The 24,865-nt window shown below is 41.4% G+C and overlaps 1 protein-coding gene and 1 long non-coding RNA gene across 4 annotated transcripts in view; one reads left to right on the forward strand and one right to left on the reverse strand.

The window, feature by feature from the left end:
- Acsm2 (acyl-CoA synthetase medium-chain family member 2) overlaps positions 1 to 18,951 on the forward strand; it is a 46,355-nt gene extending 27,404 nt beyond the window's left edge. For 2 of the 3 annotated variants that reach the window (NM_001177977.1, NM_146197.4), the window contains exons 9-14: positions 963 to 1,043; positions 7,078 to 7,179; positions 9,284 to 9,411; positions 9,520 to 9,619; positions 10,480 to 10,599; positions 14,171 to 18,951. In NM_001177977.1, coding sequence (NP_001171448.1) covers positions 963 to 1,043; positions 7,078 to 7,179; positions 9,284 to 9,411; positions 9,520 to 9,619; positions 10,480 to 10,599; positions 14,171 to 14,266 — 627 coding nt within the window. In that variant the 3' untranslated portion in view covers positions 14,267 to 18,951. Of the gene's footprint in view, positions 1 to 962; positions 1,044 to 7,077; positions 7,180 to 9,283; positions 9,412 to 9,504; positions 9,620 to 10,479; positions 10,600 to 14,170 lie in introns of all 3 variants that reach the window. The other variant, NM_001177978.1, reaches the window with a different exon arrangement.
- A 2,554-nt stretch (positions 18,952 to 21,505) lies between these two features.
- Positions 21,506 to 23,930, reverse strand: Gm39078. Its single transcript, XR_869905.3, has 3 exons — positions 22,907 to 23,930; positions 22,594 to 22,739; positions 21,506 to 21,535 (listed from the first exon to the last, which is right to left on the reverse strand). It is a non-coding gene; the product is annotated as a predicted gene, 39078 (long non-coding RNA).
- Between the last annotated feature and the right edge of the window lie 935 nt (positions 23,931 to 24,865).

Genomic DNA, 24,865 nt, shown 5'->3' on the forward strand with positions numbered 1-24,865 from the left:
AACACCGTCACTATGGCAACCAAAACCCAGCAGCTGTTCGTTCAGACAAAATGTGCATGGAAATCCTCTGTGCCCAACATGTATCTACACCATCTGTATTACTCATCAGAACAGCCTGCAGATTCTGTCCTCCAACTCGACTAGCTTCTTTTTGGGGCATCTCTTATTTTTCTCTACTCTACTCTGCTCTCTCACCTGCCTTCCTTTTCTAGCTAATGCCCTCTTGGTAGTGTTCCCCCAGTAGGCTGGAAGCAGCACTGTCACACTGTGACATGAAGCAGTCAGAGTTTGCAAACACAAGTGAGGATCACAGTGTATGGAGAGGACACCCAGCAAGGGTTGCTGTTCATCCAGACAAGGACATGTGCAGAGGTGGCTTCTCCTTTTCCTTCCTCTTCCTCTTCTTCCTTCTTTTCTTCTTCTTCCTCCTCCTCTTTCTCCTCTGCTTCTGCTTCTTCTGCTTCAACTGAGAATCAAGCCAAGGGGCTTGCACATGCTAGACAATTAGTCTACTACCAAGCTGTACCCACCCCTACAGTGTAATATTTCTATATCTGTGTGCTACATGCCATAATCACTCAGAGTATTTAGCATATCCATTTACTCAAGCATATACCATTCCTTTGTGTTAGGAACATTGCTTCTTCCCCAGTTTTGAGATGTGTGATCTGTCACTGCTGATTTTAGCCACTCTAACTCATTCCTCCCATCTAGTTGGATTTATAGAGGGTAGGTGTTTATTTCTCTTCCCTAGGGAGTAGCCAAATTGTCTTCTGAACAAAAAGGTTTGTGGCACCACTTGAGTTAGAGTTCCAGGAAAAAGGAGGGAGCCAGGGTATGGGAATGGAGAAGACAGGGATGAGAGCAACTGAGGGCAGAGCTGAGACTTGCTTCTGAATCTTTCTTTCCCTAACTGTGTGGTTCTTCCTGAAGCTTGCTCTTCTGTCCTTGTCTCTCCACAGGGACTTATCTGCAGAGTTTCCAGGACAATGAAAGTCAAACCAGGCTACCTGGGAACAGCCTTTGCTCACTATGATGTACAGGTTTGCTAAGGGTGATAGGGGTGGGCATTAGTGTGTGGAACTGTATTTATTTGTTATGTTTTCACTGAGTTGAACTTGATTCAGTTATTCCAGCCAAGCTTGGCGAGTGCCCCAGATCACCACTTTCCAACTTAAAACAAACAAAAACAGATCTAGATAGAATTCCACTAGTCTTTCAAACAAGAACTATAGCCAAAACTTTTAAAAATACAAACAGAAGGAGAACTTTTACACACCTGTGAAACCATAACTGTAACACCCAAACCAGGTAAATACACTACAGCAACATAAATAAAGCTACAGATCGGTATGGCTGATGAACATAGAGGCAAATTTTCATTTAAGAAAGATCATTCACAATGATCAAGTTGTCTATATTTTAGACACTCGGGCATGATTTAAAATACCTAAAATGATAAATATAATAAATCAAAGAACTTGACTTAAAGACAAAGATCATATGATTATCTCAATAATGTATAAAAAGCCTTTGACAAAATCCAACCCAACTTCATGGTAAATATTCTGTAGAGAACAAGACTGGAGGAACAAAACTCAATATAATAAACATTATATATGAGAAACCCCTGGCCAAAATCACCCTAAATGTAGAAAAGTTAGAAGAAATTAGATTAAAATCAGGAATGAGACAAGGCTGTCCACCCTCTCCTGAAGAAATAATCTCTTATAAACATCACCTGTCAATAAAAAAAAAAAAAAAGCTGATGGTCAATGACCTGAGGCAGGAAATAGGAGGTAGGACCCTGGCAGGAAGAGAGAGGGCCCTGGGAAATAGTAAGAGATAAAGAGAGAAAAGATGGGAGACAGGCCAGCAGGGAGATGCTGAAAAACACTAAGGAAGAAGCAGACCACGATTGAAAGACAGATAAGTAACCACACGGTAGACAGAATAGTTAATAGTCAAATAGGTTAGATAAGTTATAAGCTAGTCAGGGAATGAGCCAAAGCTCATGATCATGGTAGATGATGTTTTAGATGTGTTCCTGGATTTGGTTTGAGAGTATTTTATTGAGTACTTTTATATCAATGTTCATAAGAGAAATCAGTCTGAAGTTCTTTCTTTGTTAAGTCTTTGTGTGGTTTAGATATTAGGGTGACTGTAGCTTCATAAATGAGTTTGGCAGTGTCCCTTCTATTATTTTATGTAATAGTTTGCGGCCTGTTGGTAATAGCCCTTCTTTGAAATTCTGATAGAATTCTGCCAGAGTAAAACCATCTGGGTCTGGGTTTATTTTGGTTGGGAAACATTTGATGACTGCTTCTATTTCTTTAGTAGATATAGGGCTGTTTAAATAGTTTGCCTGATCTTGATTTAACTTTGGTAAGCAGTATCTGTCTAGAAAATCATTCATTAAGATTTTCCAATATTTTAGAGTACAGACTTCTGAAGAAAGACCTAATGATTCTTGGAATTTCCTCAGTGTCTCTTTTCATGTCTACCTTTTCATTTCTGATTTTGTTTATTTTGATACTGTCTCTGTCTTTTGGTTAGTTTGGCTAATGGTTTTTATATCTTGCTGATTTTCTCAAAAAAAAAAAAAAGCTCTTAGTTTCATTGATTCTTTGTATTGTTTTCTTTGTTTCTAACTGATTAGTTTCAGACTGATTTTGGTTATTTCCTGCCATCTACTTATCTTTGGTGTGCTGCTGCTGCTTCTTCTTCTTCTTCCTCTTCTTCTTCTTCTTCTTCTTCTTCTTCTTCTTCTTCTTCTTCTTCTTCTTCTTCTTCTTCTTCTTCTTCTTCTTCTTCTTCTCCTCCTCCTCCTCCTCCTCCTCCTCCTCCTCTTCTTCTTCTTCTTCTTCTCCTCTTCTCTTCTTCTTCTTCTTCTTCTTCTTCTTCTTCTTCTTCTTCTTCTTCTTCTTCTTCTTCTTCTTCTTCTTCTTCTTTTTCTTCTTCTTCTCTTCTTCTTCTTCTTCTCTTCTTCTCTTCTTCTTCTTCTTCATCTTCTCTTCTTCTTCTTCTTCTTCTTCTTCTTCTTCTTCTTCTTCTTCTTCTTCTTCTTCTTCTTCTTTCTTCTTCTTCTTCCTCTTTCTCTTCTTTTTTTCTAGAGATTTCAGGTGTACTTTTAAGTTGTTGGTATGAGACCTTTCTAATTTATTTAAGAAGGCACTTAGTGCTATGAGCTTTCCTCTCAGTACTGCTTTCATTGTGTCCCATAAATTTGGGTCTGTTGTGCCTTCATTTTCATTGAATTCTAGAAAATCTTTAATTTCTTTTTTATTGCTTCCCTGAACCAGAGATCATTGAGAAGAGAGTTGTTCACTTTCCATGAGTGTGTAGGCTTTCTGGTGTTGTTGTTGAAGTCCATTTTTAATTTTAAAAAAATGAAAAAGAAAACAGAAATAAAGAAAAAAATCAAATGGATGAAAGAACCAAACATGAAACCTACAATTCTGAAACTACTAGGAGGAAATATCTGCAGTATCCTATGAGATAGCAACACAGGAAAGGGCATTCTAGGTAACACTCCACTTGCTTAGTAATTAAGGCCAGCAATTGGCAAATAGGACTTCATAAAACCAAAAGGTTTCTATGGGATAAAAGAAATAATCAGTCAAGTGAAGAGGATGCTCACAGAGTGGCAGAGACTCATTGCCAGCTGTACACATGACCAAGGAATAGTTATCAGAATATAAGAAGCACTAAAAAAAAAAAAAGAAAGAAAGGAAGGAGGAAAGAGAGAAAGAAAGAAGGAAAGAAAGAAAGAAAGAAAGAAAGAAAGAAAGAAAGAAAGAAAAGAAGAAAGATAGATCAAGAAAATAAATGACCCAATTAAAAAGCAGGCTGTGGATATGTACAGAATTCTCCAAAGAAAAAGTAAAAAATGTTAAGAAACATTAAAGATATTCATTATCTTTAGCAATTAGGCAAATGCAAAACTAAAGCTAGTATGGAATGACATCTTGCCCCAGTCAGAAAGGCCGAGACCAAGAAAAGAACTAAAACAAATGTCATCGAGGACAGGATGAAACGGGGACTCTCACTTATTGTTAGTGGTGTTGCAAAATGGTGATTCATTATGGAAATCAACATGGAGAATTCACAGAAAAATAAAAGTAGATCAGCCATATGTCCCAGCTATCCCACTTCATTTATGCCCATAGGACTCAACATCCCATTCCACAGATATATGCTTAGCCACATTTATTCCTGCTCTATTTACAAAAGCCAGAAAATGGAAACAACCTAAATACCTTTCAACTGATGAGTAGATAATGAAAACTAATATAGATACATTATGGAATACCATTCATCTATAAATAAAAATGAAATCATAAACTTTGCAGATGAATGGCTAGAAAAATATACTGAGGGCGGTAACCCAGACTCAGAAAAACACTGTATGTTCTCTCTGACTTCAGGATCCTAGCTCCAAACCTTTAGGTTTGAATATGGAGTAATCACAAAAACCAGGAAGGTAGAAAGAGATCATGGGGAGAATAGGGTAGATGAAGGAAGAGAGAGAGAGCGAGAGAGAGAGAGAGGTGATATGAAAGGAGATAGAAAATGGGGTAGAAAGTGAAGGGTAATACAGAGAGAGGTGGTTAAAAAGAGAGAGAGAAATAACACTAAGGATGTTTGCAAAAGCCAAAGTAAAATACATTGTTTTATAACTTAATTTTAAATATAATGTGTGTGCACATGTGTATACATAGATAGTTTAAATGAAGTTATAATACATAGATGTTAATGCTCCCCCCAAGAGCCTCAGACTAATGAAATCCAAAATTGTAATGCCAGGCATGGGAAACCTCCTTGGAGTTGCTGGTTGTGGGTGGTGCTCCAAGAGATTCCCAAAACAATATAGACTATTAACATTGCCCTTGGTTGCCTTTGAAGACCTGAAGATAAAACCATTTGATAAAGACACCATGTATTTTGGGCAGACTTTGAAAAATTAAGATGAAACTGACATGAAAAATCTCCTTCCTGACCCCCCTCCCCAGCTCTAATGGTATTGTATGGTACTATGCAAGCTGACCAGGGAGAAAAGCAATCAATAGCAATCAAAAACAGTACTGGGCAGGCAGGATATCCCCAGTGCTTCAATAATGGCAGATTTATCTTAGAGGTGACCAATAGATATATAATTGGACTTACAGCCTGCTCAATAGGAGTAAACCCATGCCGGGTACTACAAACCTATGTCTGGTTTATGTGAGAGGACATGGATCTAGAGAATCTACCACTGCCATTTTCCTAAACCAATATAATCTCTCTCTGTATTCAAAATACTTACCCTTATACCCACAGATAAGCCCCAGATAACCCTCCTCCTCCCTCTGCAATAGATAGAAACCACTACAGAGATCCTCCACAGGTTATCCAAATGCAGAGGACAACTAGCTGTGGGGTAACCAATCCCAATTGATACATCTTTAGTGAAACCTCCACACCTAAGGCTCGGGAAACATCATGGAAGGAAGGGTCAGGAAAACTATAAAAGCCAGGGGAACAGGCTTCATGCTGGGAGGGTATGACAGAAGGAGGTGCACCCATGAAATCTTAACAATACAGTCACCGAGAGAAAGTCTTCATAATGACCTTACTCAACATGAATGGGGGAGATTTCACAAAACTCCACACCTGTGGAAAGAAGTAGAAGCTATCAGTGCCTACAAGAATGAGTGTTTTTCTCCAGGGACAAGCCTCCCAATTGGTTATCCAGTCCCCCAAACTCAACCCTAAGCACAAGCATATTTGAGCAACACTAAATGGATTCAGTGGTGTGTGTGTGTGTGTGTGTGTGTGTGTGTGTGTGTGTGTGTGTGTATGTATGTATATATGTAACAGTAGTTAAAGAAGGTCATGATTTGAGAGAAACAAGGAACAGATAAGGAGTTGGGAAGGGGGATGGAAATAACATAAATAAAATTTAGTGTGTGAAATTTTCAAAATAATAAATTTAATCTTAAGAACTTAAAAATAATACTGATATATTAAAATAATATTTTTAAATGGGATGGTATGTGTGACAGTGTGATGGCTTGATGCATAAGAGTTTAGTTCCCTGAGATTCACATGGTAGAAGGAGAGAACAAGCTGCAACCTACAAGAATACAAACACATACAAAATGAATGAATGAATGAATGAGTGTAATATTTTTAGTTTTTGAAAAGGAAGAGACGAGAAAGGGAGGGAAAGGAGGAAGGGAGGGAGAAAAATGGGAGTCATTTTGCTTATCTAACAAATTGCCTGGATAATTACAAAACTAAATGTGATTTTGAAAGAAAACTAGAAGTGACTTGGCATAACGTTTTGTAACTTGGACTTAACATTTAACAATTTAGGTACCCTTCCGTTTGTGTCAGCAGGTACCAGTTGCAGCACGACCCCATTGACTTATGATAAGACTGCGTAGCTTCACCATTCTCTGTGTTGTTTAACAATGGATGATGCTCTGTTTTTATTAGATTGTAGTGACTATTGTAATGAAAGTTTTTTTCTCTTTTTATTGATTTGAATTCTAAGAACTGGTATTTATGCTTATGTGTCTGTGATTACATGTAGATTTCTGGGTATCAGAGGAATGACAACTTATATCTAACTCATGTGTCATCTACTGTGTAATGTCCTAATTATGACAACTAAACAGAAATGCCTTTTAGTATCTTGCTTTGTTCACCATACGTGTTTCTGTTTTACAGAAGTCAGTGTCCAAGTGTAATGTCTCATAGCTGAAGGCCAGTCGTCCAGGCAGCAGAACAACATTTGATTTTTAGTCTCTAAGTCTATAAGTTAGGAGGCTCGCAATGATAACAGGAGGCACATATTTCTCCTGAATTCTTAGAGCCAGAAGCACCTGGCCAGGTTCCTCTGGTCCAGCATAGTGAGAGGCTTTACTGGCATAAAACCTGGCAGGGAGATGAGGAGTCCAAGCTTAAGCCTCTTGGCTTCCCTTGACTGCTGGTACCTGTCAAGAACAAAATGATCTATACTAGACTAACTCTGACATCAAACCACTAGCTCCTCTTCTGTGGGTCATTTATCCAATCTTCCTCCTCCTTCAGGTCATAGATGAGCAGGGCAATGTTCTGCCCCCTGGCAAGGAAGGAGACATAGCTATCAGGGTGAAGCCCATCTGGCCTATCGGCATGTTCTCTGGATATGTGGTAAGGACCTGTGCTCTTCCTCTGTTCCCTATAAGGATGAGATGGACCATATAGGGCAAGGGTTGCCTAATATTATGAACACCCTCAAGAGGTATTGGTGAGATTCACAGTTACCAGGGTTCAAGAATGGGCACTTTTCCATAATAATACCTTATTCTGGGTAAGCCAACAATAATATAAAATTCAAACAAACAAACAAACAAACAAATGGGTACTTTGTACAGAGAGAAGCCAGACCATTCACTCTTGCCATCCATAACCAAGTACTAAGAAATCGATAAAGAGGTCACATTTTTCCCATGAGCCTTTGCAACAGCAAACCTTCCTACATCATGCTGGTGTTCTTATTGCTCTAAGCAACACACACCAGCATTCTCCCTTTTCTCTCCACAAAGCATGGACCTGGGACTTATGGTATTATGGAGCTTTAGAGACAAGCTGGGGACTCCCCAGAGAGAATCACAATAGTCTGACAGCATTCAGCATCTAGAAATCTAGAAGGCACTCACAGATCATACATGAGTAGGACCGTATCTCTCACCAAGAACTGATGGTGAGGCCAGAGATTATAAGCCCAGTCAAATCTACAACTGTTAGAAATGAGTAAGGGACAAGATCAACTGCACAGTGTCTGGATGTGTGGCCAAAGCTTGTGCCCCAAGAAGAAAATGAGCAAGTCTAATAATAGTGTTCTTCCTATCATTTACTATAGTGGATCCCAACCTCTGGGTAGCAAAATTACAGTTGTGAAGTAGCAACAAAAACAATTTTATTATTGGGGGTCACTACAACATGAGGAACTGTAGGAGGAACACGAGGACTGCACCATCAGAAAGATTAAGAACCCTCGGTTTATTGAATATATACTAGGAGGCAAACATTGCCTTAAGGCTCCTAATACATCTTAAACACATTAATGCTCCTAGACATCATGTAAACATTTCAGAGCCAGATTGCTTAAATTCAAATGCTACTCCAGTATTTGCTGGATGATCAGGAGCAAGTTATTCATATCCCTGTCTCACATCCTCTTTGGGGAGTTGGCATCAGGTTATATCACATACGGAATGTAATGGCAATGTTATTTATGAAGCCCTTGTAATTTCACCACACATAAGTGTGCTAAATAAAGTAACTACGAAAGATTCAAATCATTACTCCCACTGTACAGGGGAAACTGAGGCTCTGCAACCAGGATGTAGCTACACTGCACACTTCTCCAAACAGTGTCTGCACACTTTCCGCATGTATTCCCAGATGCTAGCTCCCTAGCTGGGACATGGATGTCCCCATCAAATACACAAGGAACCTGATACAGTGATGTTGGCAGATCTATTTAGGGCCACAGTGGTAATGCCAGCAGAATCTGTGTGATGACTAAAAAGGCTGAGTCAGTGATCAAGAAATTTGACTTCTGCTCTCAGTTTACAACCTAGAATATTAGCTTGGCTTCAGACAAACCCCCTGAACTTCCCTTAGCATTCCCAATGATAGAACTAAGTGAAATAGTCTAATCTCATCTGGACATCAATGTAAAACCCATGCTCCCATGCCTGAGTAAGATATAAAAATGCCCAGACAGTCGGTAGCCCCCAAGCCTCCTTACGACTCATATGTCAGAGGCTCAGTTAAATAGAGGGGCCCAGCCATGGCAGAAGTATGAACACCAGGTGAGGCTTTGGAATTCTGCCCGCCAGTCTCCGGACCTTTTAAGTACAATGGAAGAACAGTGAGGAAATGCCAAATGGATTCAATAATCTTGGGTGGTGCTGTAGATGAAGAGAGGTTAAACTGTCTGTGGAAGGGAAAGTGGAATATGGTGAGGGAATCACCTTGGAATATAAATGGATCAGTGCATGTGTTAATATCATCTGTAAGGTTTCAATTTAGAGGAGTAGGTGAGAGACCCTTAGTAGAATGACAGAAACAAATGGAGAGAAGATCCAGGTTGTCTGGGGAATCTATGGTTGGTAGATTCATGACAGCTCCACCATACAGTGTACAGCTGCTCAGGTGGTAAACTAAAGTAGCTATTCATAGAAGTTCTGGGGCCAGGGACATAGACTTTACAGACACAATAGTTTTCTGTTTTTGTGCTCACTAGGACAATCCCAAGAAGACACAGGATAATATTCGAGGAGACTTTTGGCTTATGGGAGACCGGGGAATCAAGGATCCAGAAGGGTATTTCCACTTCATAGGGCGGTCAGACGATATCATTAATTCCAGTGGGTAAGCACAGTTTTTGGACCAGAATGGGTATTCTAGGTTTCTGTTCCACCTGATTCTTAGTCCTAGAGGCTGGGTGTCCCATCTTCAATGAAGGGCATACTTTTGCAGGTACCGGATTGGACCTTCCGAGGTGGAAAATGCACTGATGGAGCATCCTGCCGTAAGCGAAACAGCAGTGATCAGCAGCCCAGACCCTTCCAGAGGAGAGGTGATGGAGCGTTGGTCAAACATGGGAACAGTGTTTTAAAGTGCCTAAGAACACAGACTCCCAGGCTGGATAGCTTGGGTTCAAATTGCCAATTAGCTGCTTAATCAGTATTTCCTTCAATTATCTCACTTGTGAGGCAAAGGACTGTTGTGAGCTTTAAATGTGCTATATATTTGCAGGATGCTAGGGACAAAGCTTAGCAGTATCTGTAAGGATCTGTTTCTTAACAAGAGTAAGTAAGAGGGATTTGGTCTAGAAGATGGAGCCCTTGAACCATGCAGTGAATAAGGAAGGTGCCAGGGTCACAGAATTGTGCAGAGCTTAGTATACATGTGGAGAGGGTTTAAGGCAGACAAGTAGGTCTGTGTCCCAGTGCACTTCTGCATGGCACAAGCCTGGTGATGTCATGTGTCTGGCAGATACAGGGAATATGGATGTTAAGATAATGAGAGCCACTGGGAGAGCAAAAGAGAGCCTTTGACCAAGCTGAGTTGGAGGTGGTTTTATTTCCCTTCCTGTGAATTAAATATGAAAATTTTATCTCATCCTACAGATGGATGAACTTTTGAAGAGATTAAACAAAACACGTAAAGTTAGAATCCCAGTCTTGGTTTTCCTCCCAGCAATCTTTACTGTCCCTAGGGTATGAACTGAGCCTGGGATCTCTTCTACTCGATTCTCATTCAAACAAATAAGTCACTTACCCACCTCCCGTGTTTTCCTTTCCTTTGGTTCTGATATTTGGATGGAAGCAGGCATTTAGTTGTGGTAGCCATAGTGAGTATCTTGATACTAATTTTGCTTTATCTCCAGGAACGAGTAAGTAACCTGATACGTCTTGGTTCCCATTCTTGCTATAGGTGGTGAAGGCATTTGTGGTCCTAGCCCCTGAATTCCTGTCCCATGACCGAGACCAGCTCACTAAGGTGCTTCAGGAGCACGTGAAGTCAGTGACAGCACCCTACAAGTACCCCAGGAAGGTGAGGCTGTCACCACCCATGCCCCATGTGCTTTCAGAAGAACATCTGTTATATTTCTATTCTTTGGCATGAGGACAAGGCCTCTAATTTACATGTCCTCTCTGCAGTGACGAAAACCCCTCCAAAGACAATCCCACAACTATCTCAGTGCATGAAAAATGGTCCTAGCCTTTGATTTATTCTGAATTAAAAGCCAAATGATATCATGGAAGTTCCAGTAATTTCTTGAAGTCTGTACAGTAGAGCTTTGCAAAAATATTCAGAATTATAGAGAGTTCGGTTGCCATGATAGAAATATAACTTAAAATTCACTGTTTGCATAGCTGACAAGTCCATGAGATGGCACAACCTTCCTCATGATTTGTTCCAGGCATGTGTATGATACTGTTAGGAATTTTGTTTCATTTCTCCAATTTTCTTCTTCTGTATTGGCTTCATTTGTTGAAATATTCTCCCTCTGAGCTGCAATCCATTCCAAATCTACATTATTAGCAGTTTGGCAAACTGCAGCAAAGGAACTGCATGCATGTCCCCCAAAGACTAATAATGGCCTTGGAATTGCTTCTTGCTGGGCTAATTTAGATACCCACTATTAAATCATTCTATGAAACCAAGACAGTAGAGGTCTTGATTGGTCAGCTCTGAGTCATGTAGTCATCCCTGCAGAAAGTACAGGAAGGATGGGAGAAAGTACTTCCCTACACCCAAAATGTGGTCTAAGTGAGGAGTGGGCCGTTCTTCTGGGAAAGTGAAAATGCTCTAAGCAGAAATGACAGAATGCAAGGACTGCAGAGGCTCCCAGTGGCTTTCACACGGGGGATTAAGGCAAGTGCACTGTCATACCAGGGAGACCATGTCCACCCAGCTTCTCATCCCTGTGACAAAATACCTCAGAAACACTTCAAGGAGAAAGTAGATACTTTTGGTTCATGGCTTCAGAAGCTGTGATGCCTGGTCAGCTGGTCCCTTTAGTTTTAGCCATGTGGCAAGGTAGAAATGTCATGGTAGAAAAGCATGGTAGAGAGAAGCTGTTGACACCCCCCTCAGTAGTCAAGAAACAGAGCAATAGAGGAAAGGACTAGGGACAAGATACCCGTGGAAAGAATGCCCACCTCCAAAGAGCCCACTGCCTTCTAACAATGCCACCAGATTCTGAACTCATCAGTGGGTTAAACCGTTGATGAAGCCAATGAACTAACCTTACCCTCAGAGACCCTCCTCTGAACACTGCATTAGCCTTAAACACATGAGTTTTTGTGGGTATTTCATGTCCAAATTATAGCAGACCCAGTTGTTGGATTCTGCTCAAAATAAGAGTTTGTACAAGAGAATGGGGGGAAACATATTTTGAGGCTGGGGTGGAAAGTGAGGAAAACCATGTTAGGCTTAGAGCCAATTCAGTTCTTATGTATCCTGGTTGCCCAGTATCTTAGTCCAGGCTAACTGTCATAGGTAGGCACCCTGAGAGTAGACCCTAGAGACTGACATTTATACCCAGGGGTTTTAAGAAAATTCTGATGTGCATCTCTGGAGAATGGAAGGATTGCAAGGGACAGAGAGGGAACACTGAGCAGAGTGAATGTAGATTGTGTTTTAGTCTCATTAGGAACTTAGGCCATGGGAAGCTCAGAAGACAGTCCAGAACTTTCCTGAGTTGTAAGGAGGGGGAAAGGGCCGTTATAGCCCCATGTAGAACAGACATGAAATCAGGTTGCTGTGGGGACAGACATGACCCTGGCAAGACAACAATCCTTAGCAAAGGTAATCTAGAAAGGGGTTGGTATGGGTGCTACATTCTCCCTTCCTGCAGAGGAATGCAACTGAATATCAGAGTCCACCGCCAGACTTTCATCCTCAAATTGAAAGGAGTGCAGCACAACACAGTCTTAGGAGTCACAGTGTGGGTCAACATCCACTTCTGCTAATTACCCAATATTCCCTGTGCTCCTGAGTTTCCTCATCTGTAAAATGGGGATGGAGGATATTGATGCTCCCTTCTGTGTGCAAAGGGTGCAGTAAAGAATCCACTGACAAGCCACTCCATGATTAATCAGTGAGGTTTTTTTTTCTTTTTGTTTGTTTGTTTATTTATTTAATTGTAGATAACAGAGAGAGAATAGCAAAAGCTATCTGAGATAGACTGCCATGGCTACCTCTCTGGGACAGAGAGAAGAGCAGAGAGAAGAGACCAGGGAGGAACAGACTAACCATTGCTAGGGCCATGGAAGCAGAGAAGATAGCCAAATTGGTAGGAGAGTCCTGCCAAGTATAGGGAGTAATGCTGCAGCAGGAGAAGAGTAAGTTAGCTGGGACAGCCTGAGAACTAGCATGGGAATCTGATCTGTTGGAGGCTTGTTTGAGTTAATAGAGCACTAGATGCCCTCTCTGGAGACTGGGAAACAGGGAGATGGGGGTTGGGGTGAGGTGAGGTGAGTTAAAAGTATCAGGAATTTAGAGAGTGGCTAAAACAGAGTAAATATTTAATGAGTGTTTTAAAGAAGTTAGATGAGGACCGAGAGACGCCTCAGAAGACAAACCATTAACTGCCCTTCCAGGAGATCTTAATTAGGTTCCCCAAATCCACAAGGCAGTTTATAACCATCTGTAACTCCAGTTCCAGGGAGATCCAAAGCCCTCTGCTGATCCCTGCAGGTACTGTATCACACGGTAGACATATATGCAGGCAAAACACCTGTGTACCTATAATAAAAACAATGTTTTGTTTTTTTTTTAATTTTTTTAAAAAAAGAAGCAAGACATCCAGTCATTCCAGATGTAATGGGTTTTGAATTGCAACTGGACATTTCTAAGATCAAGTGAGGGGGTCCAGTCATACCATATACATACTGATTGTATCACTCAAGTATTGGCCCTGGTCTTTCCTCTAGAATCCCTAAGGCAGCAGGTTCTTTTCCCTTGCAGTGCCCTGTCTACAACCATGCCCAACTCCTCTGCCTCTTTTTCACCATAAGCAGAGTTATTTTCTTCTTAGCAACAAACTGAGCTCTTCCTTTTGGCTTCCTTCCATTCCTTAAGTTTCCTCCTGAGCTAAATGGTAAACACTTTAAGGCAGTTGATCCTTGCTGCAGTTATTTAGCAAAGACTGCCTTTCAAATGCTAAGGCCCTCAGAAGGGACAATACTATTGCCCTTTCTCCACAACATAAAGACATTATCATTATCCTTTAGCATACTTAATGGTAAGCAGAGTCTCAACAAAGCCAAGGAACCTTCCTAAGTTGGCTGGAGTGGGAGCTGAAGCATACAGTTTTCTGTAGGAGCTCAGGTGTCTCCCTCTGGGCCATGTCGTGTTCATTTTGCTGCTTCTGTTCTCTTCATGACCATGTGTAAAAGCCAGTGCTCTCCACCTCCCTGTCATGTTCTAGCCAACTGCTTCCTGCCCTGGTTTCTTGTAAGGGTTTTTAATACAAACAGGGCCAATCTAAAACATTCCCCTCCCCCATCCTCATTCACCTGGACCCTCCAGCCTTAAGTGCTCACAGCAGCTCCTCTTAAAAATTCAGTGCCACTGTGGCCACCAATGACCTATGTCAATCTGATTTTCACAACAGGTGGAGTTCGTCTTAGACCTGCCCAAGACCGTCACAGGAAAAATTGAGCGAGCAAAGCTTCGAGCCAAGGAATGGAAAACATCAGGACGAGCCTAGGCCCAGTGAGACTCCTGAGGCTTTTGATGGGGTTCTGTCTTCCCCAATCCTTTCCTGTGACTTCTTCGTCTCCACTTATGGAGATATAAGATTATTCACACAGAGGCACGTATGTGATTTTGGTCTCTGTTTGGTTATTGACAAAGAACAATGACACGTTTGACACTAAAAGAAAAAAGAAAGAGGGAATAAGAGATTTTCAGGGGAAAAATTGAGTCAGAAAAGTGCTAAAACAGCAAGGGAAAGAAATTGTCAATTCAAGTGGGCAGGAAGTGGGAGAATGAAGGGGAAAAGAGAATGAGGAGAGGGCAAAAAAAGAAGGAACTGAAGAAAAGTAGAAAAGGAGTGTGTGGAATGGCACTAGTGTCTTCCCCAAGTTGGCTCAATCCTTAGGGACATCATGTTCAAAGGAGGAGGAAATACCACGTTGTCATGCCCATGTCCTACACATGTTGTGAGCCATCTTGCTTCATCTTTGTGTCATTTGCAGGTTCAACTTCTACACCCCAAAACATATCACTTCCTTTAGCTCACAGTCGTTGTCATATCTTCACTTCCTTGAATCAATATTAAAATCATTTTAAAATCAAAACTCCAAAGGCATTCTTTGGGCAAGACAGGAGAGGCATGTGTGCAGCAGCTTATGAACTGAAAAACCCTTAGAGAGCTGATGGATGATGCTGTTAATGAAAAACCACGAGCTCAGCTACCAGGGCAACCTGATCAGCAGATCTAGGTGTCAAGGAGCTGCTGAGGGGGCAGAGTCTCACTTGTAACCTAGAAAGGGTTAATGAATCTTCTTGGTAGAACTGGGCAATCAGGAAATGAAAGCAAAGGTTCTCAAGAGCCAGGGTCTTCTTGGAAAACACCCAGTGACAATAACAGTGACAATAACAGTGACAATAACAGAACACTACTTACCAAACACTTGCCAGGAGCTAGTCTGTCTGTCTGTCTCTCTGTCTCTGTCTCTGTCTCTGTCTCTCTGTCTCTCTTTCTCTCTCTCCCTCTCTCTCTCCCTCTCTCTCTCTCTCTCTCTCTCTCTCTCTCTCTGACTCCAGCTACTGTCCTCAGTTTTACAGAGGAGGAAACCAGAGATCAGATGATAAATAATCCACCACGGTCACACAATAGTCAAGTCACAGAGACAAGGTCTGTCTATATAACTCCCGTGCTTTGAACAGCTTCCCTTGCCTCATCAGCGTGTTTGCTTTGGCTACTACAGTTTGTATCAGTCAGAATTCTTCAGGCAAAAAAAAGGTCTCCACCTAACACCTCTCTCTCCTTCCCTCCCTTCCAACCTCCCTTTCTCCCTCCCTCCTTCCTTCCCTTCCTTTAAAGTATGAAAACCCAATACTCCAGATGTTTGTGTTAAGAAAAGCTATTAAGTTTTAGAGAGTTCATCTACAAGGTGTGTGTGTGTGTCACATTGTGCACATTTTAGACAGCACAAGCTCGTGCATTTACTTGAGTTGCACACTGGTTGGCATATCCTGAAAGAATGGTCATAAGGGTGGCATTCACCATAGTAATAATAATAATAATAATAATAATAATAATAATAATAATAATAACAACAACCTATAAATTAGTCACTGAGGTTTGGAAATAAATCCCAGTCTGGCAGTTCCAGAACTAATATTTTAATTAAGCCTCATTGGGTTTCAAGGTTTATAAGCATATTAGACTTGAAATATATTCTATTTCAAGATCTGAGACATTTCGTGGACTGTCATCCAGAACTCATGGGGATATAGCTGGCAACAGGGAGGCCAAGAATGCAGGCAGACCTCCAGGCACCTCCACGGGAGCAGATGATCACATCCCTCTCCCCTTTTATCCCACACCTGAGCATCCACATTTAACCTGCTCCCTGTGAAAATGTAGGATGGTGTCATAACATAAGCTCTCCTCATTTCCTACCCTCTGACACTGTTACCTTCCACCTTCAGGGTCACCAACTTAATTCTAAAAAGACAAAATCTGATTGACTGATGTGAGTTGTTTACATGGAGTCTGATCCACATGTAACACAAACATGGCATCAGGTATTCCAACATGGTTCACTAGAAGAAAACTGATAGAAGAAAGGGGCCAGCCCGTGTGATCGATCAGCAGGTGAAGGAACCTGTCGCCAAGTCTGATGACCTGAGTTCAATCCCCAAGACCCATATGGTTGAAAGAGAACCAACTCCTGCATGTTGTCCTCTGACCTCCATAAGTACACACACACACACACACACACACACACACACACACACACACACACACAATAAATAAATAAATAAATAAATAAATAAATAAATAAATAAATAAATAAATAAAATAAAGTAATTAAAAGGTTAGCCTGATATTTGGACACAAATTGACCAGCTCTTGAAAAGCTCACAGGTATGTTTGGACAACTTCAAAGCCTCTCTTCTCTCTAGCATCTTTTCTTGATGCCTTTTCTCTCTGCTCATTTTTCACACTAAAGTGGCCATGCTTAGGACTCATCTAATGAAAACTGGGGGGCTAGAGAAAAATCTCTACTAGTCAAGGCTCTCTCATAATAGAGGGCACTGGACAGTTTCAGTTGAGTGATAACATCTGACCTAAACACTAGTTATCTGTGTCCCATACTCCTTTTCTGTTGCTCCTGGCTAGTCATTCTTAATCTTTGGCCTACGATCATTATGCTATCGTGAGAACGATTGCGTGTGTGGATATGTGGATACATGTTCATGCATATTCAGGTACATGAGTGAGTGAAAGGTTACATGCACATGAACGTTGTGTATGAACACCAAAGGAAAACCATGAGTGTCGTTCTCATGAACACTGTCCATCTCCTTTAAGAAAGAATTTCTCATGGGCCTGGAGATCACCAGTTAGGAGCAGGGATCTTCCTGTCTCTGCCTCCCTAGCACTGGGATGACAAGCAATGCTCCCACCTTCCTTTTCTAAGGTGTCTCTCCCACCTTGAGAATGAGTTTTACTATATCCCATTACTCTGGGTCCAGCCTATGAGCCCTGCTTTCGGTGTCGTGCATAGCGGAAGCCCTTTACCTTTAAGAGGAATCAATGCTGTCCCTCAGTTATGACCCTGACTCCCTTCATTCTGCTCCATCCTTCCTGCCTATGGCTTAGATAAAATACCCGTAGTAGCCTGTACCTTTACAGGAGGCTGGTATGCTGTGACTGTGAAGAAGTCAAAGCTCCTGTCTTTTTCAGCACATGAGGAAGCTTAACCTTGTCATCCTGTTCTTTTTGGTTCTCTACATATAATACCCTGACAAAGACTTTTCAAAAGTAAGCACACATCAACCAGCATGCACCCTCAACATGCACAGCCTATCATGTTTGCACACTTTGGCATAAAAAATTAACCTCAAACAGGGCCATTTAAAACAACCATTTCACTATGTTTACAAATTCTGTGGGCTGAGAATTTGAAAGAATAGTAGTGGAATACATGCGTGCACACACACACAAACACACACATACAAGCTCTAATACATGTAAGACCTTTAGTTGAAGAACTTGGGTGTTGAAAGAATTTGATGGATAGGATTAAATTGTGCCCAAGTTCATATGTTGACTGTACTTGAACTGGCCTTCTTATCCAGGATAAGTGGAGTTCATGAAGGTGGATCCCTCATGATAGGATTAGTGGCTTTATAAGAACAGTGATTGAGAAAGAATTCATTCTGTTGACGCCCATGCAAGCGGAACAGCAAACTGCTTAAGAACTCATGGAATGTGGCCCACTGGTTAGCACCATCTCAATGGGTGTGCCTTGGAGAGGCACTACATGTCCTGAGGATCACATGCTGCTGTAGAGCGTCACTCTGCTTGTTACCCTTGTGGTGGTCATCATGTCTCCCCCTAATCTATGAGCTGTATGAAAACTCTAAGAGGGTTTCCAGACCCTCACAGGGCAGTGTCATTGGCATTTACAATAGTTGTTCTTGATCTTTCTCAAGCATTACTGCTGGGGCAGATTAATGATTCAGTTACCATTCAGTAAAGTTAGGTTAAGGTATTTTTGCTAGTGGTTTTGATGTAGCAAATCTTGAGGAGCAATGTCAAGTTTAGAAAGGCGTTAGAAAGTTTGATAACCGAGTGAAGGATTTTTGAGGTCAGGGAACAAGAATAACAGCAGTCTGACTAGTACTAGCTGGTGCATCTCTCTTGCTGGGCGGGCGATCAAATGGTGATTCATTTCTTGTACCTATTTTCGCCCTCAGCTTCCTGATATGATTTAATAAAAAGCTGTTAATGTGTAAATGTATACCCTGAAGATTTAGAGTAGAAATGACTGATTTTTTATATAAAAGTTTAGATTTACGATTCTTTGAAGATTTTGTATGATTACTTTTTAAGATAAATTGAAACCTGCCAGTAAGACAACCTGGGGAGAAAATTGCCTTGTTAAGTTATAACAAGTTCTTTGGTTATGAATGCATGTGGGTTCTTGGGAATAATTTGTTTTTAACCCATAATATGTAAAACATTTGATCATGTGAAGCTATTGAGGAGCATATGTATCTCTCTTTTTTAAAAATGTATTCTCATTGTAATTATTCACTTAAAGAAAAATAGAATGTAACCACATTGTGGTTTTATGCTGCTTGAAAGAATTTCCTGGTAGATATATAAGCTATGGAAGAAAAATAAAAATTTTGGAGCTTGCATCATCCACCAAGTGTGTCTGTGTGTGTCTCTCTGTGTGTGTCTCTCTGTGTGTGTCTGTGTGTGTGTTTGTGTCTATGTGTGTGATTTTTTTCTCCCTTTTTCACTAGCCTCAGAGAATTTTTGCTGGCCCCAGAGAGCTTTTCAATGTCACCAGGGAGTCTTTTTCCTGCCCAAGAGAATCAAGTTTTTGTTCCCTCAGAAAAAATTCTAATGGGTAATCAGTCACTAACTCCACACCCCACCTCAGTTTACCTGTCTTCTCAGAGTTGGTTTCCAAATCATTCTCTCCCCATCACAGGAAACAAACTTGTCACCATCTTGATCTTGGACTTCCCAGACTCCACAACTGTGAATAATGAGTGTCTGGTATTCACATTCTCTGATATTGTGTACAAGGGCCTAGAGGACCTTCACTCACATGGAACCTGATTGGGCTGGAATAAGAAAGAGAGGCCTTTTTATATGGCTGGGATTCCTCACATGGTAATCTTGGATTTCATACCTACATAGGTATACTGGCTGATTTTGTGTCAACTTGACACAAGCTAGAGTCATCAGAGAAGAAGGAGCCTCAGTTGGGGAAATTCCTACATGAAATCCAACTGGAAGGCATTTTCTCAATTAGTAATCCATTGGGGAGGGCTGGTCCATTGTGGTTGGGGCCATCACTAGGCTAGTGGTTCTCAGTTCTATAAAATAACAGCCTACGCAAGCCATGGGAGCAAGCCAGTAAGCATCTAAGCAGGACCCATCCATGGCCTGCACCAGCTCCTGCCTCTAGCAGGAGTTCCTGCTTGAGTTCCTGTCCTAACTTCCTTCAATAATGAACAGCAATATTGAAGTATAAGGTGAATAAACCCTTTTCTCCCCAACTTGTTTTTTTTTTGGTCAGGTGTTTCATCACAGCAATAATAACCTTAACTAAGGCAATAGGTAACTAAGATTAAATCATGGTTGGATTATTGTTCAATTGAAAAATCATCTGCATGACAAGACTGGAGTTCAATCCCAAGACACCATAAAAAAATAAAAACTCAACATAATAATAATCCTAGCACTGAAAGAGGCAGAGATAGACAAACCCTTAGGGTTGTTTGGAAGCCAGCCTAATGTACTTGGCAAGTTCAGTGAGCTAGTTTGTCTCCCTTTAAGATGGTAGCTAGCACCTGACAACACCAAAGGCTCTCTTTTTGCTTCTGTACAAACATGCCCGAGATTAAAACACCCTTTAAAACCTACCCTCAAAGGCTACATAAGCATCCAGGCACTAACATTATCCCAGATTCTATAAGAAGAAACAGAAATTCTACTTCTTCATGGTCAAAGTGAGTCAAAGGTTATAAAACTATTAATACTATAATCATTGAGTAGCACCCCCAGGTTCCAAGGCAATGTACTAGTTAAGGTTCTCTAGAGTCACAGAACTTAGGGAATGACTTACAAGCTGCAGTCCAACTAAGCCAACAATGGCCAGCTGTGAAGGGAAAGTCCAAGAATCTAGTAGTTTCTCGGTCCTATGAAGCTAGGTGTCTCAGCTGGTCTGCTGTATAAGCTGGAATCCTGAAGAAGTAGGCTCCAATGGATGTGCTGCAAAGTGAGTGTGAGCAGGTGAAGAAAGAACCCTTCCTTCTTCCACTGCCCTCATTTTGGCCTCCAGGAGTTATGGCCCAAATTAAAGATGTGCCTCAGGATAAGAATTAAAAGTGAATGTCAATCCAGATCAAAAGCATGTGTCATCCCACCTCAAGATCAGGATCAAAAGCTATTGTCTTCCGGCCTCAAAATCTGAACCAATGACATGTTGTCTTCCTGCCTCAAGATCCAGACCACGGGTGTGCCCTCCATTTCTGGATTGTAGTTCATTACAGATATAGTTAAGCTGACAATCAACAATAGCTATCACAGGCAATAATTTCTAATTCTGTGTTTATGGGAATCTTATCCTACTAATCAATAACACAGTCTCATGGAATGCACAACCATCTTTTGTCATTGGGGTAGTGACATCATTGAAGAAAATATTTGGAAGCACAGAGAGCTGGAATAGACAGAAAGGAATGTCAAGGGTGAAGAAGAGAGAAAGACCATTCTTTTTTTTTAATATTTTTATTAGGTATTTTCTTCATTTACATTTCAAATGCTATCCCAAAAGTCCCCCATACCCTCCCACACACACTCCCCTACCCACCCACTCCCACTTCTTGGCCCTGGTGTTCCCCTGTACTGAGGCATATAAAGTTTGCAAGACCAAGGGGCCTCTCTTCCCAATGATGGCCGACTAGGCCATCTTCTGCTACATATGCAGCTAGAGACGCAAGCTCTGGGGGTACTGGTTAGTTCATATTGTTGTTCCACCTATAGGGTTGCAGACCCCTTTAGCTCCTTGGATACTTTCTCTAGCTCCTCCATTGGGGGCCCTGTGTTCCATCCAATAGTTGACTGTGAGCATCCACTTCTGTGTTTGCCAGGCCCCAGCATAGCCTCACAAGAGACAGCTATATCAGGATCCTTTCAGCAAAATCTTGCTGGCATATGCGATGGTGTCTACGTTTGGAGGCTGATTAAGGGATGGATCCTCGGGTGCGGCAGTCTCTAGATGGTCCATCCGAGAAAGACCATTCTTAATGTCTTAACTTAATAGGACTTGGCTGTTAAGCTTGAGTTAAAGTCTCTAAATTACACAATGTCTTTGCTGAATTTATATAAAGACCACCCCTGGCTTTTGTCAGTGATTGCTTTATCCCAACTTTTTTGAGGCATGCCACCATTCAGTCTGCTTTTAGGTTTGCACTTTGACAGCAACACAGATCAAGGCTATAATTTGCTTTTCCACTAATGATCTATTTAGTAAAATTAGAGTGGAGTGCTACAAAGAGTATGTGAGAGAAACAGTGCAAACTGCTAAGTCTGGGGGAAGCAGAGCCAGGAAATTATGTTCTCCTACCCCGTTGAATTTCTGTGCTTCTGAGCATGCTATTTTAGCAACCATCTATACCTCTCTCCCGATGTCACTGGGGGGGGGGGGGAGCAATACAGCCAACAGGCATACAAATGAACCATCTTTGAAAGTATCCCTGACACTCAAGGTGATAATATGTTCTCTCATTGCCCCCATATACAAAGGATGGGACTTCCCTCTCTGGGTAAAAGAAACTATCAGCTCTACTGTGGAAGAGAGTATACAACATCCTAACCAACCCCCAAGTCACTGGAAAAATTCACATTGGTAAGAATTTTATATTGGGGCTAGAGAGATGACTTGGCAGCTAGGAGCACATGCTGCTAGCTCAGAGGATCTGGGCTTGGTTCCCAGCACCCATACAGTGGCTCACAACCTATCCTAACTCCAGTTCCTCAAGTATGTATGTGGTACACAGACATACATGCAGGCAAAACATTTATACACATAAAATAGAATAAATAACTCTTTTTAAAAATCAGTAAAACTCTTTGTTTTGCCCAGAAATGCCTGGTGTCAACAAGTAATGATTGGCATGCTCTGCCTCTGGCTCTGGAAGAGCTTCAGGTATGAAGCAAGAATAGGAACTTGTATCTGTATTGATAGTGTCAAGTTTCCCAGCCTCACTACTGTGATTGAAGGAGCATTCAATGTCATAACTGTAACAAAGACTCTGAATTAATCAACTTACCGAGGAAAAAAAAGGTTATTTTGGACTCTGAATTTCAGAGTTTTCAGCCCATGGTGGGCTAGATTCGCTGTTTTAGTCCTGTAGTGAGGCAGCACCTCCAGCTGATGGCAAACATATATAATGGAACAAAATGTCACCTCACAAGCCTGCAAGAAGAGAGGGAATTAGGAAGGGTCAGAATCTCATACCCCTACTGTATGTATCTGATGACCAAAAATGTCCCACTAGACCACCTCTAAGTTCTCCCTCCCCTCCAGAGTGCAATCCTAGAGCTCCAGCTTTCAGTGGGAGGGACTCCTAGAGCTGCCAGTACCCAAGCCGCAGCGTTTTGTCCAGACTTGCTCCCCATACAAGTTAAGAGGAAGCTTCATGAACCAGATCCCCAGAGAAGGCAAATCACTTCATTAGAGACTGTGTTCCCTAAGAAACACGGTCAGCTTGTACAGGGACTGAGGAGATCGCCATATCACATATTAAGGAATTTGCCCTTGTTCTAAAGAGTAACGTCATTAAAGTACTTAATGCAGAACAAAAACTCAGTCAACTATGCACGTTTAAGTTATCTTGCTGAGTGAGGGGACACTGGGTTAAAAGGGAAATTGGAATGTGCTTAGAGAAACATCGTCTTAGTGGAATTTGGTGAACTAATGACTAAATAACAGAGATGGGGTTGGAGGGAAGGGGGTGTTGAAGGGTGACTTCTGGGGATTTTTAACCTAGCAGGCTTGGGTCTATGCTTTCAGCACTTCCTGGGTGGGATGGGCTTAGAGATGGGAGTACTCTGTGGCCATGTTCACTCAGAATAACAGCGTTAGTGGCTAAATATTAATGTCTTGTATATCAAACATTAATATGTAACACTGATTTGTTAGTCAGATACTCAAGTTTGAGCTCTGAGGGAGATCAAGAGTTTGAATGTTGTTCAGGTAATTATCAATCCAGGGGAGTGTTGAGATGGGTGAAGGAGAGGAAAGGCAGGCTACTGAGGATAGGTTCTTAAAGAGACATAACACTGAGAAGGTAGACCCCAAGGACACTGAGGAGAAAGAAGGTGAGTGCAGTATCAGAAATAAGGAAGGGAACAATTCTAAAAGATTTGTATGGCACTGCTATGAACAGCCACAGTGGGAACTGAAGAGAGCCCATTTGGTGGCAGAACATTTGGGCACTTGTCTCCTTCACCCTGCCAATGTTGTTCAGTTGAGCATGTGAATCAAAGCACTGGTAGTTGTTGGTTGAGCCGGGATACATGAAAGGATAGAAGCATTTTTGTCATTTACACATTCTAAATATGAATGGGAAAAAGGGTGAAGCTGGGAGGTGGTGCATGTCTCGAAAAACCTTGTCTCAAAAAACAAAACAAAGAGAAAAGAAAAGAAGGGAAAAGAGAAAGAGAGAAAGAAAGAAAGAAAGAAAGAAAGAAAGAAAGAAAGAAAGAAAGAAAGAAAGGAAGGAGGGAGGGAGGGAAGAAGGGAGGAAGGAAGGAAAGAAAGAAGGAAAGAAAGAAAGAAAGAAAGAAAGAAAGAAAGAAAGAAAGAAAGAAAGAAAGAAAGAAAGAAAGGAAGGAAGGAAGGAAGAAAGAGAGAAAGAAAGAGAGGAGAAGAGTGTGTGAGAGAAAAATTAAAGATTCAAGGTTGTAGCCTATAAAAGAGAGAGGGGCTTGAGCAGTGTGACAAACTCTTATGTATTCTGGTCAACAGTCAGTTCCCTCTTCAACTACCTACCCCCATTCTCGTTAGAGTCCAGTACTAGGACAGGAGTTGTGACGGAACCAAAGTCCTCTCCGTCCAGCCAGTAAGGACGCTCCACTTGGCTCGCTGTAGTTTTCTGGTCTTCTATGCTAGAGTCTACTGTGATTCAGTAGCTAGCACTGCTCCCTCTACCTCAAGAGGAAATTACAGATTTCTGCTTCCCCAAAGTTGAACATTTGTCTTATCCACAGAAATGTAAGTTGGCATGATAGCAGCAGGTTTCAGCATGCTTAGTCTGCTTTGACTTAATCTGTGGCAGTCTGCCACAATGATAAAGAGAGAAAACACTAGGGAGCCATTGTCATCCGAACCAAAGCCTTGACAGAGTAGAAGTAAGCCCAGAGCTTTACCCTGCCCAGAACCGACAGACCCAAGGAAGGAAAATACATGTTGGTTTAACTTTCCGAGAGTTGGAAGTTATTTATACAATGTTAAAATAGCAATAAACGATTAGCAAAAATAAAATCTTCCTCTTAGCAGAACTAGCCTCAAATACTTGGCAGCAAGCTATGGCCTAACAG

Source organism: Mus musculus, chromosome 7, assembly GCF_000001635.26.
Source record: "Mus musculus strain C57BL/6J chromosome 7, GRCm38.p6 C57BL/6J".
Classification (NCBI taxonomy): Eukaryota; Metazoa; Chordata; class Mammalia; order Rodentia; family Muridae; genus Mus; species Mus musculus.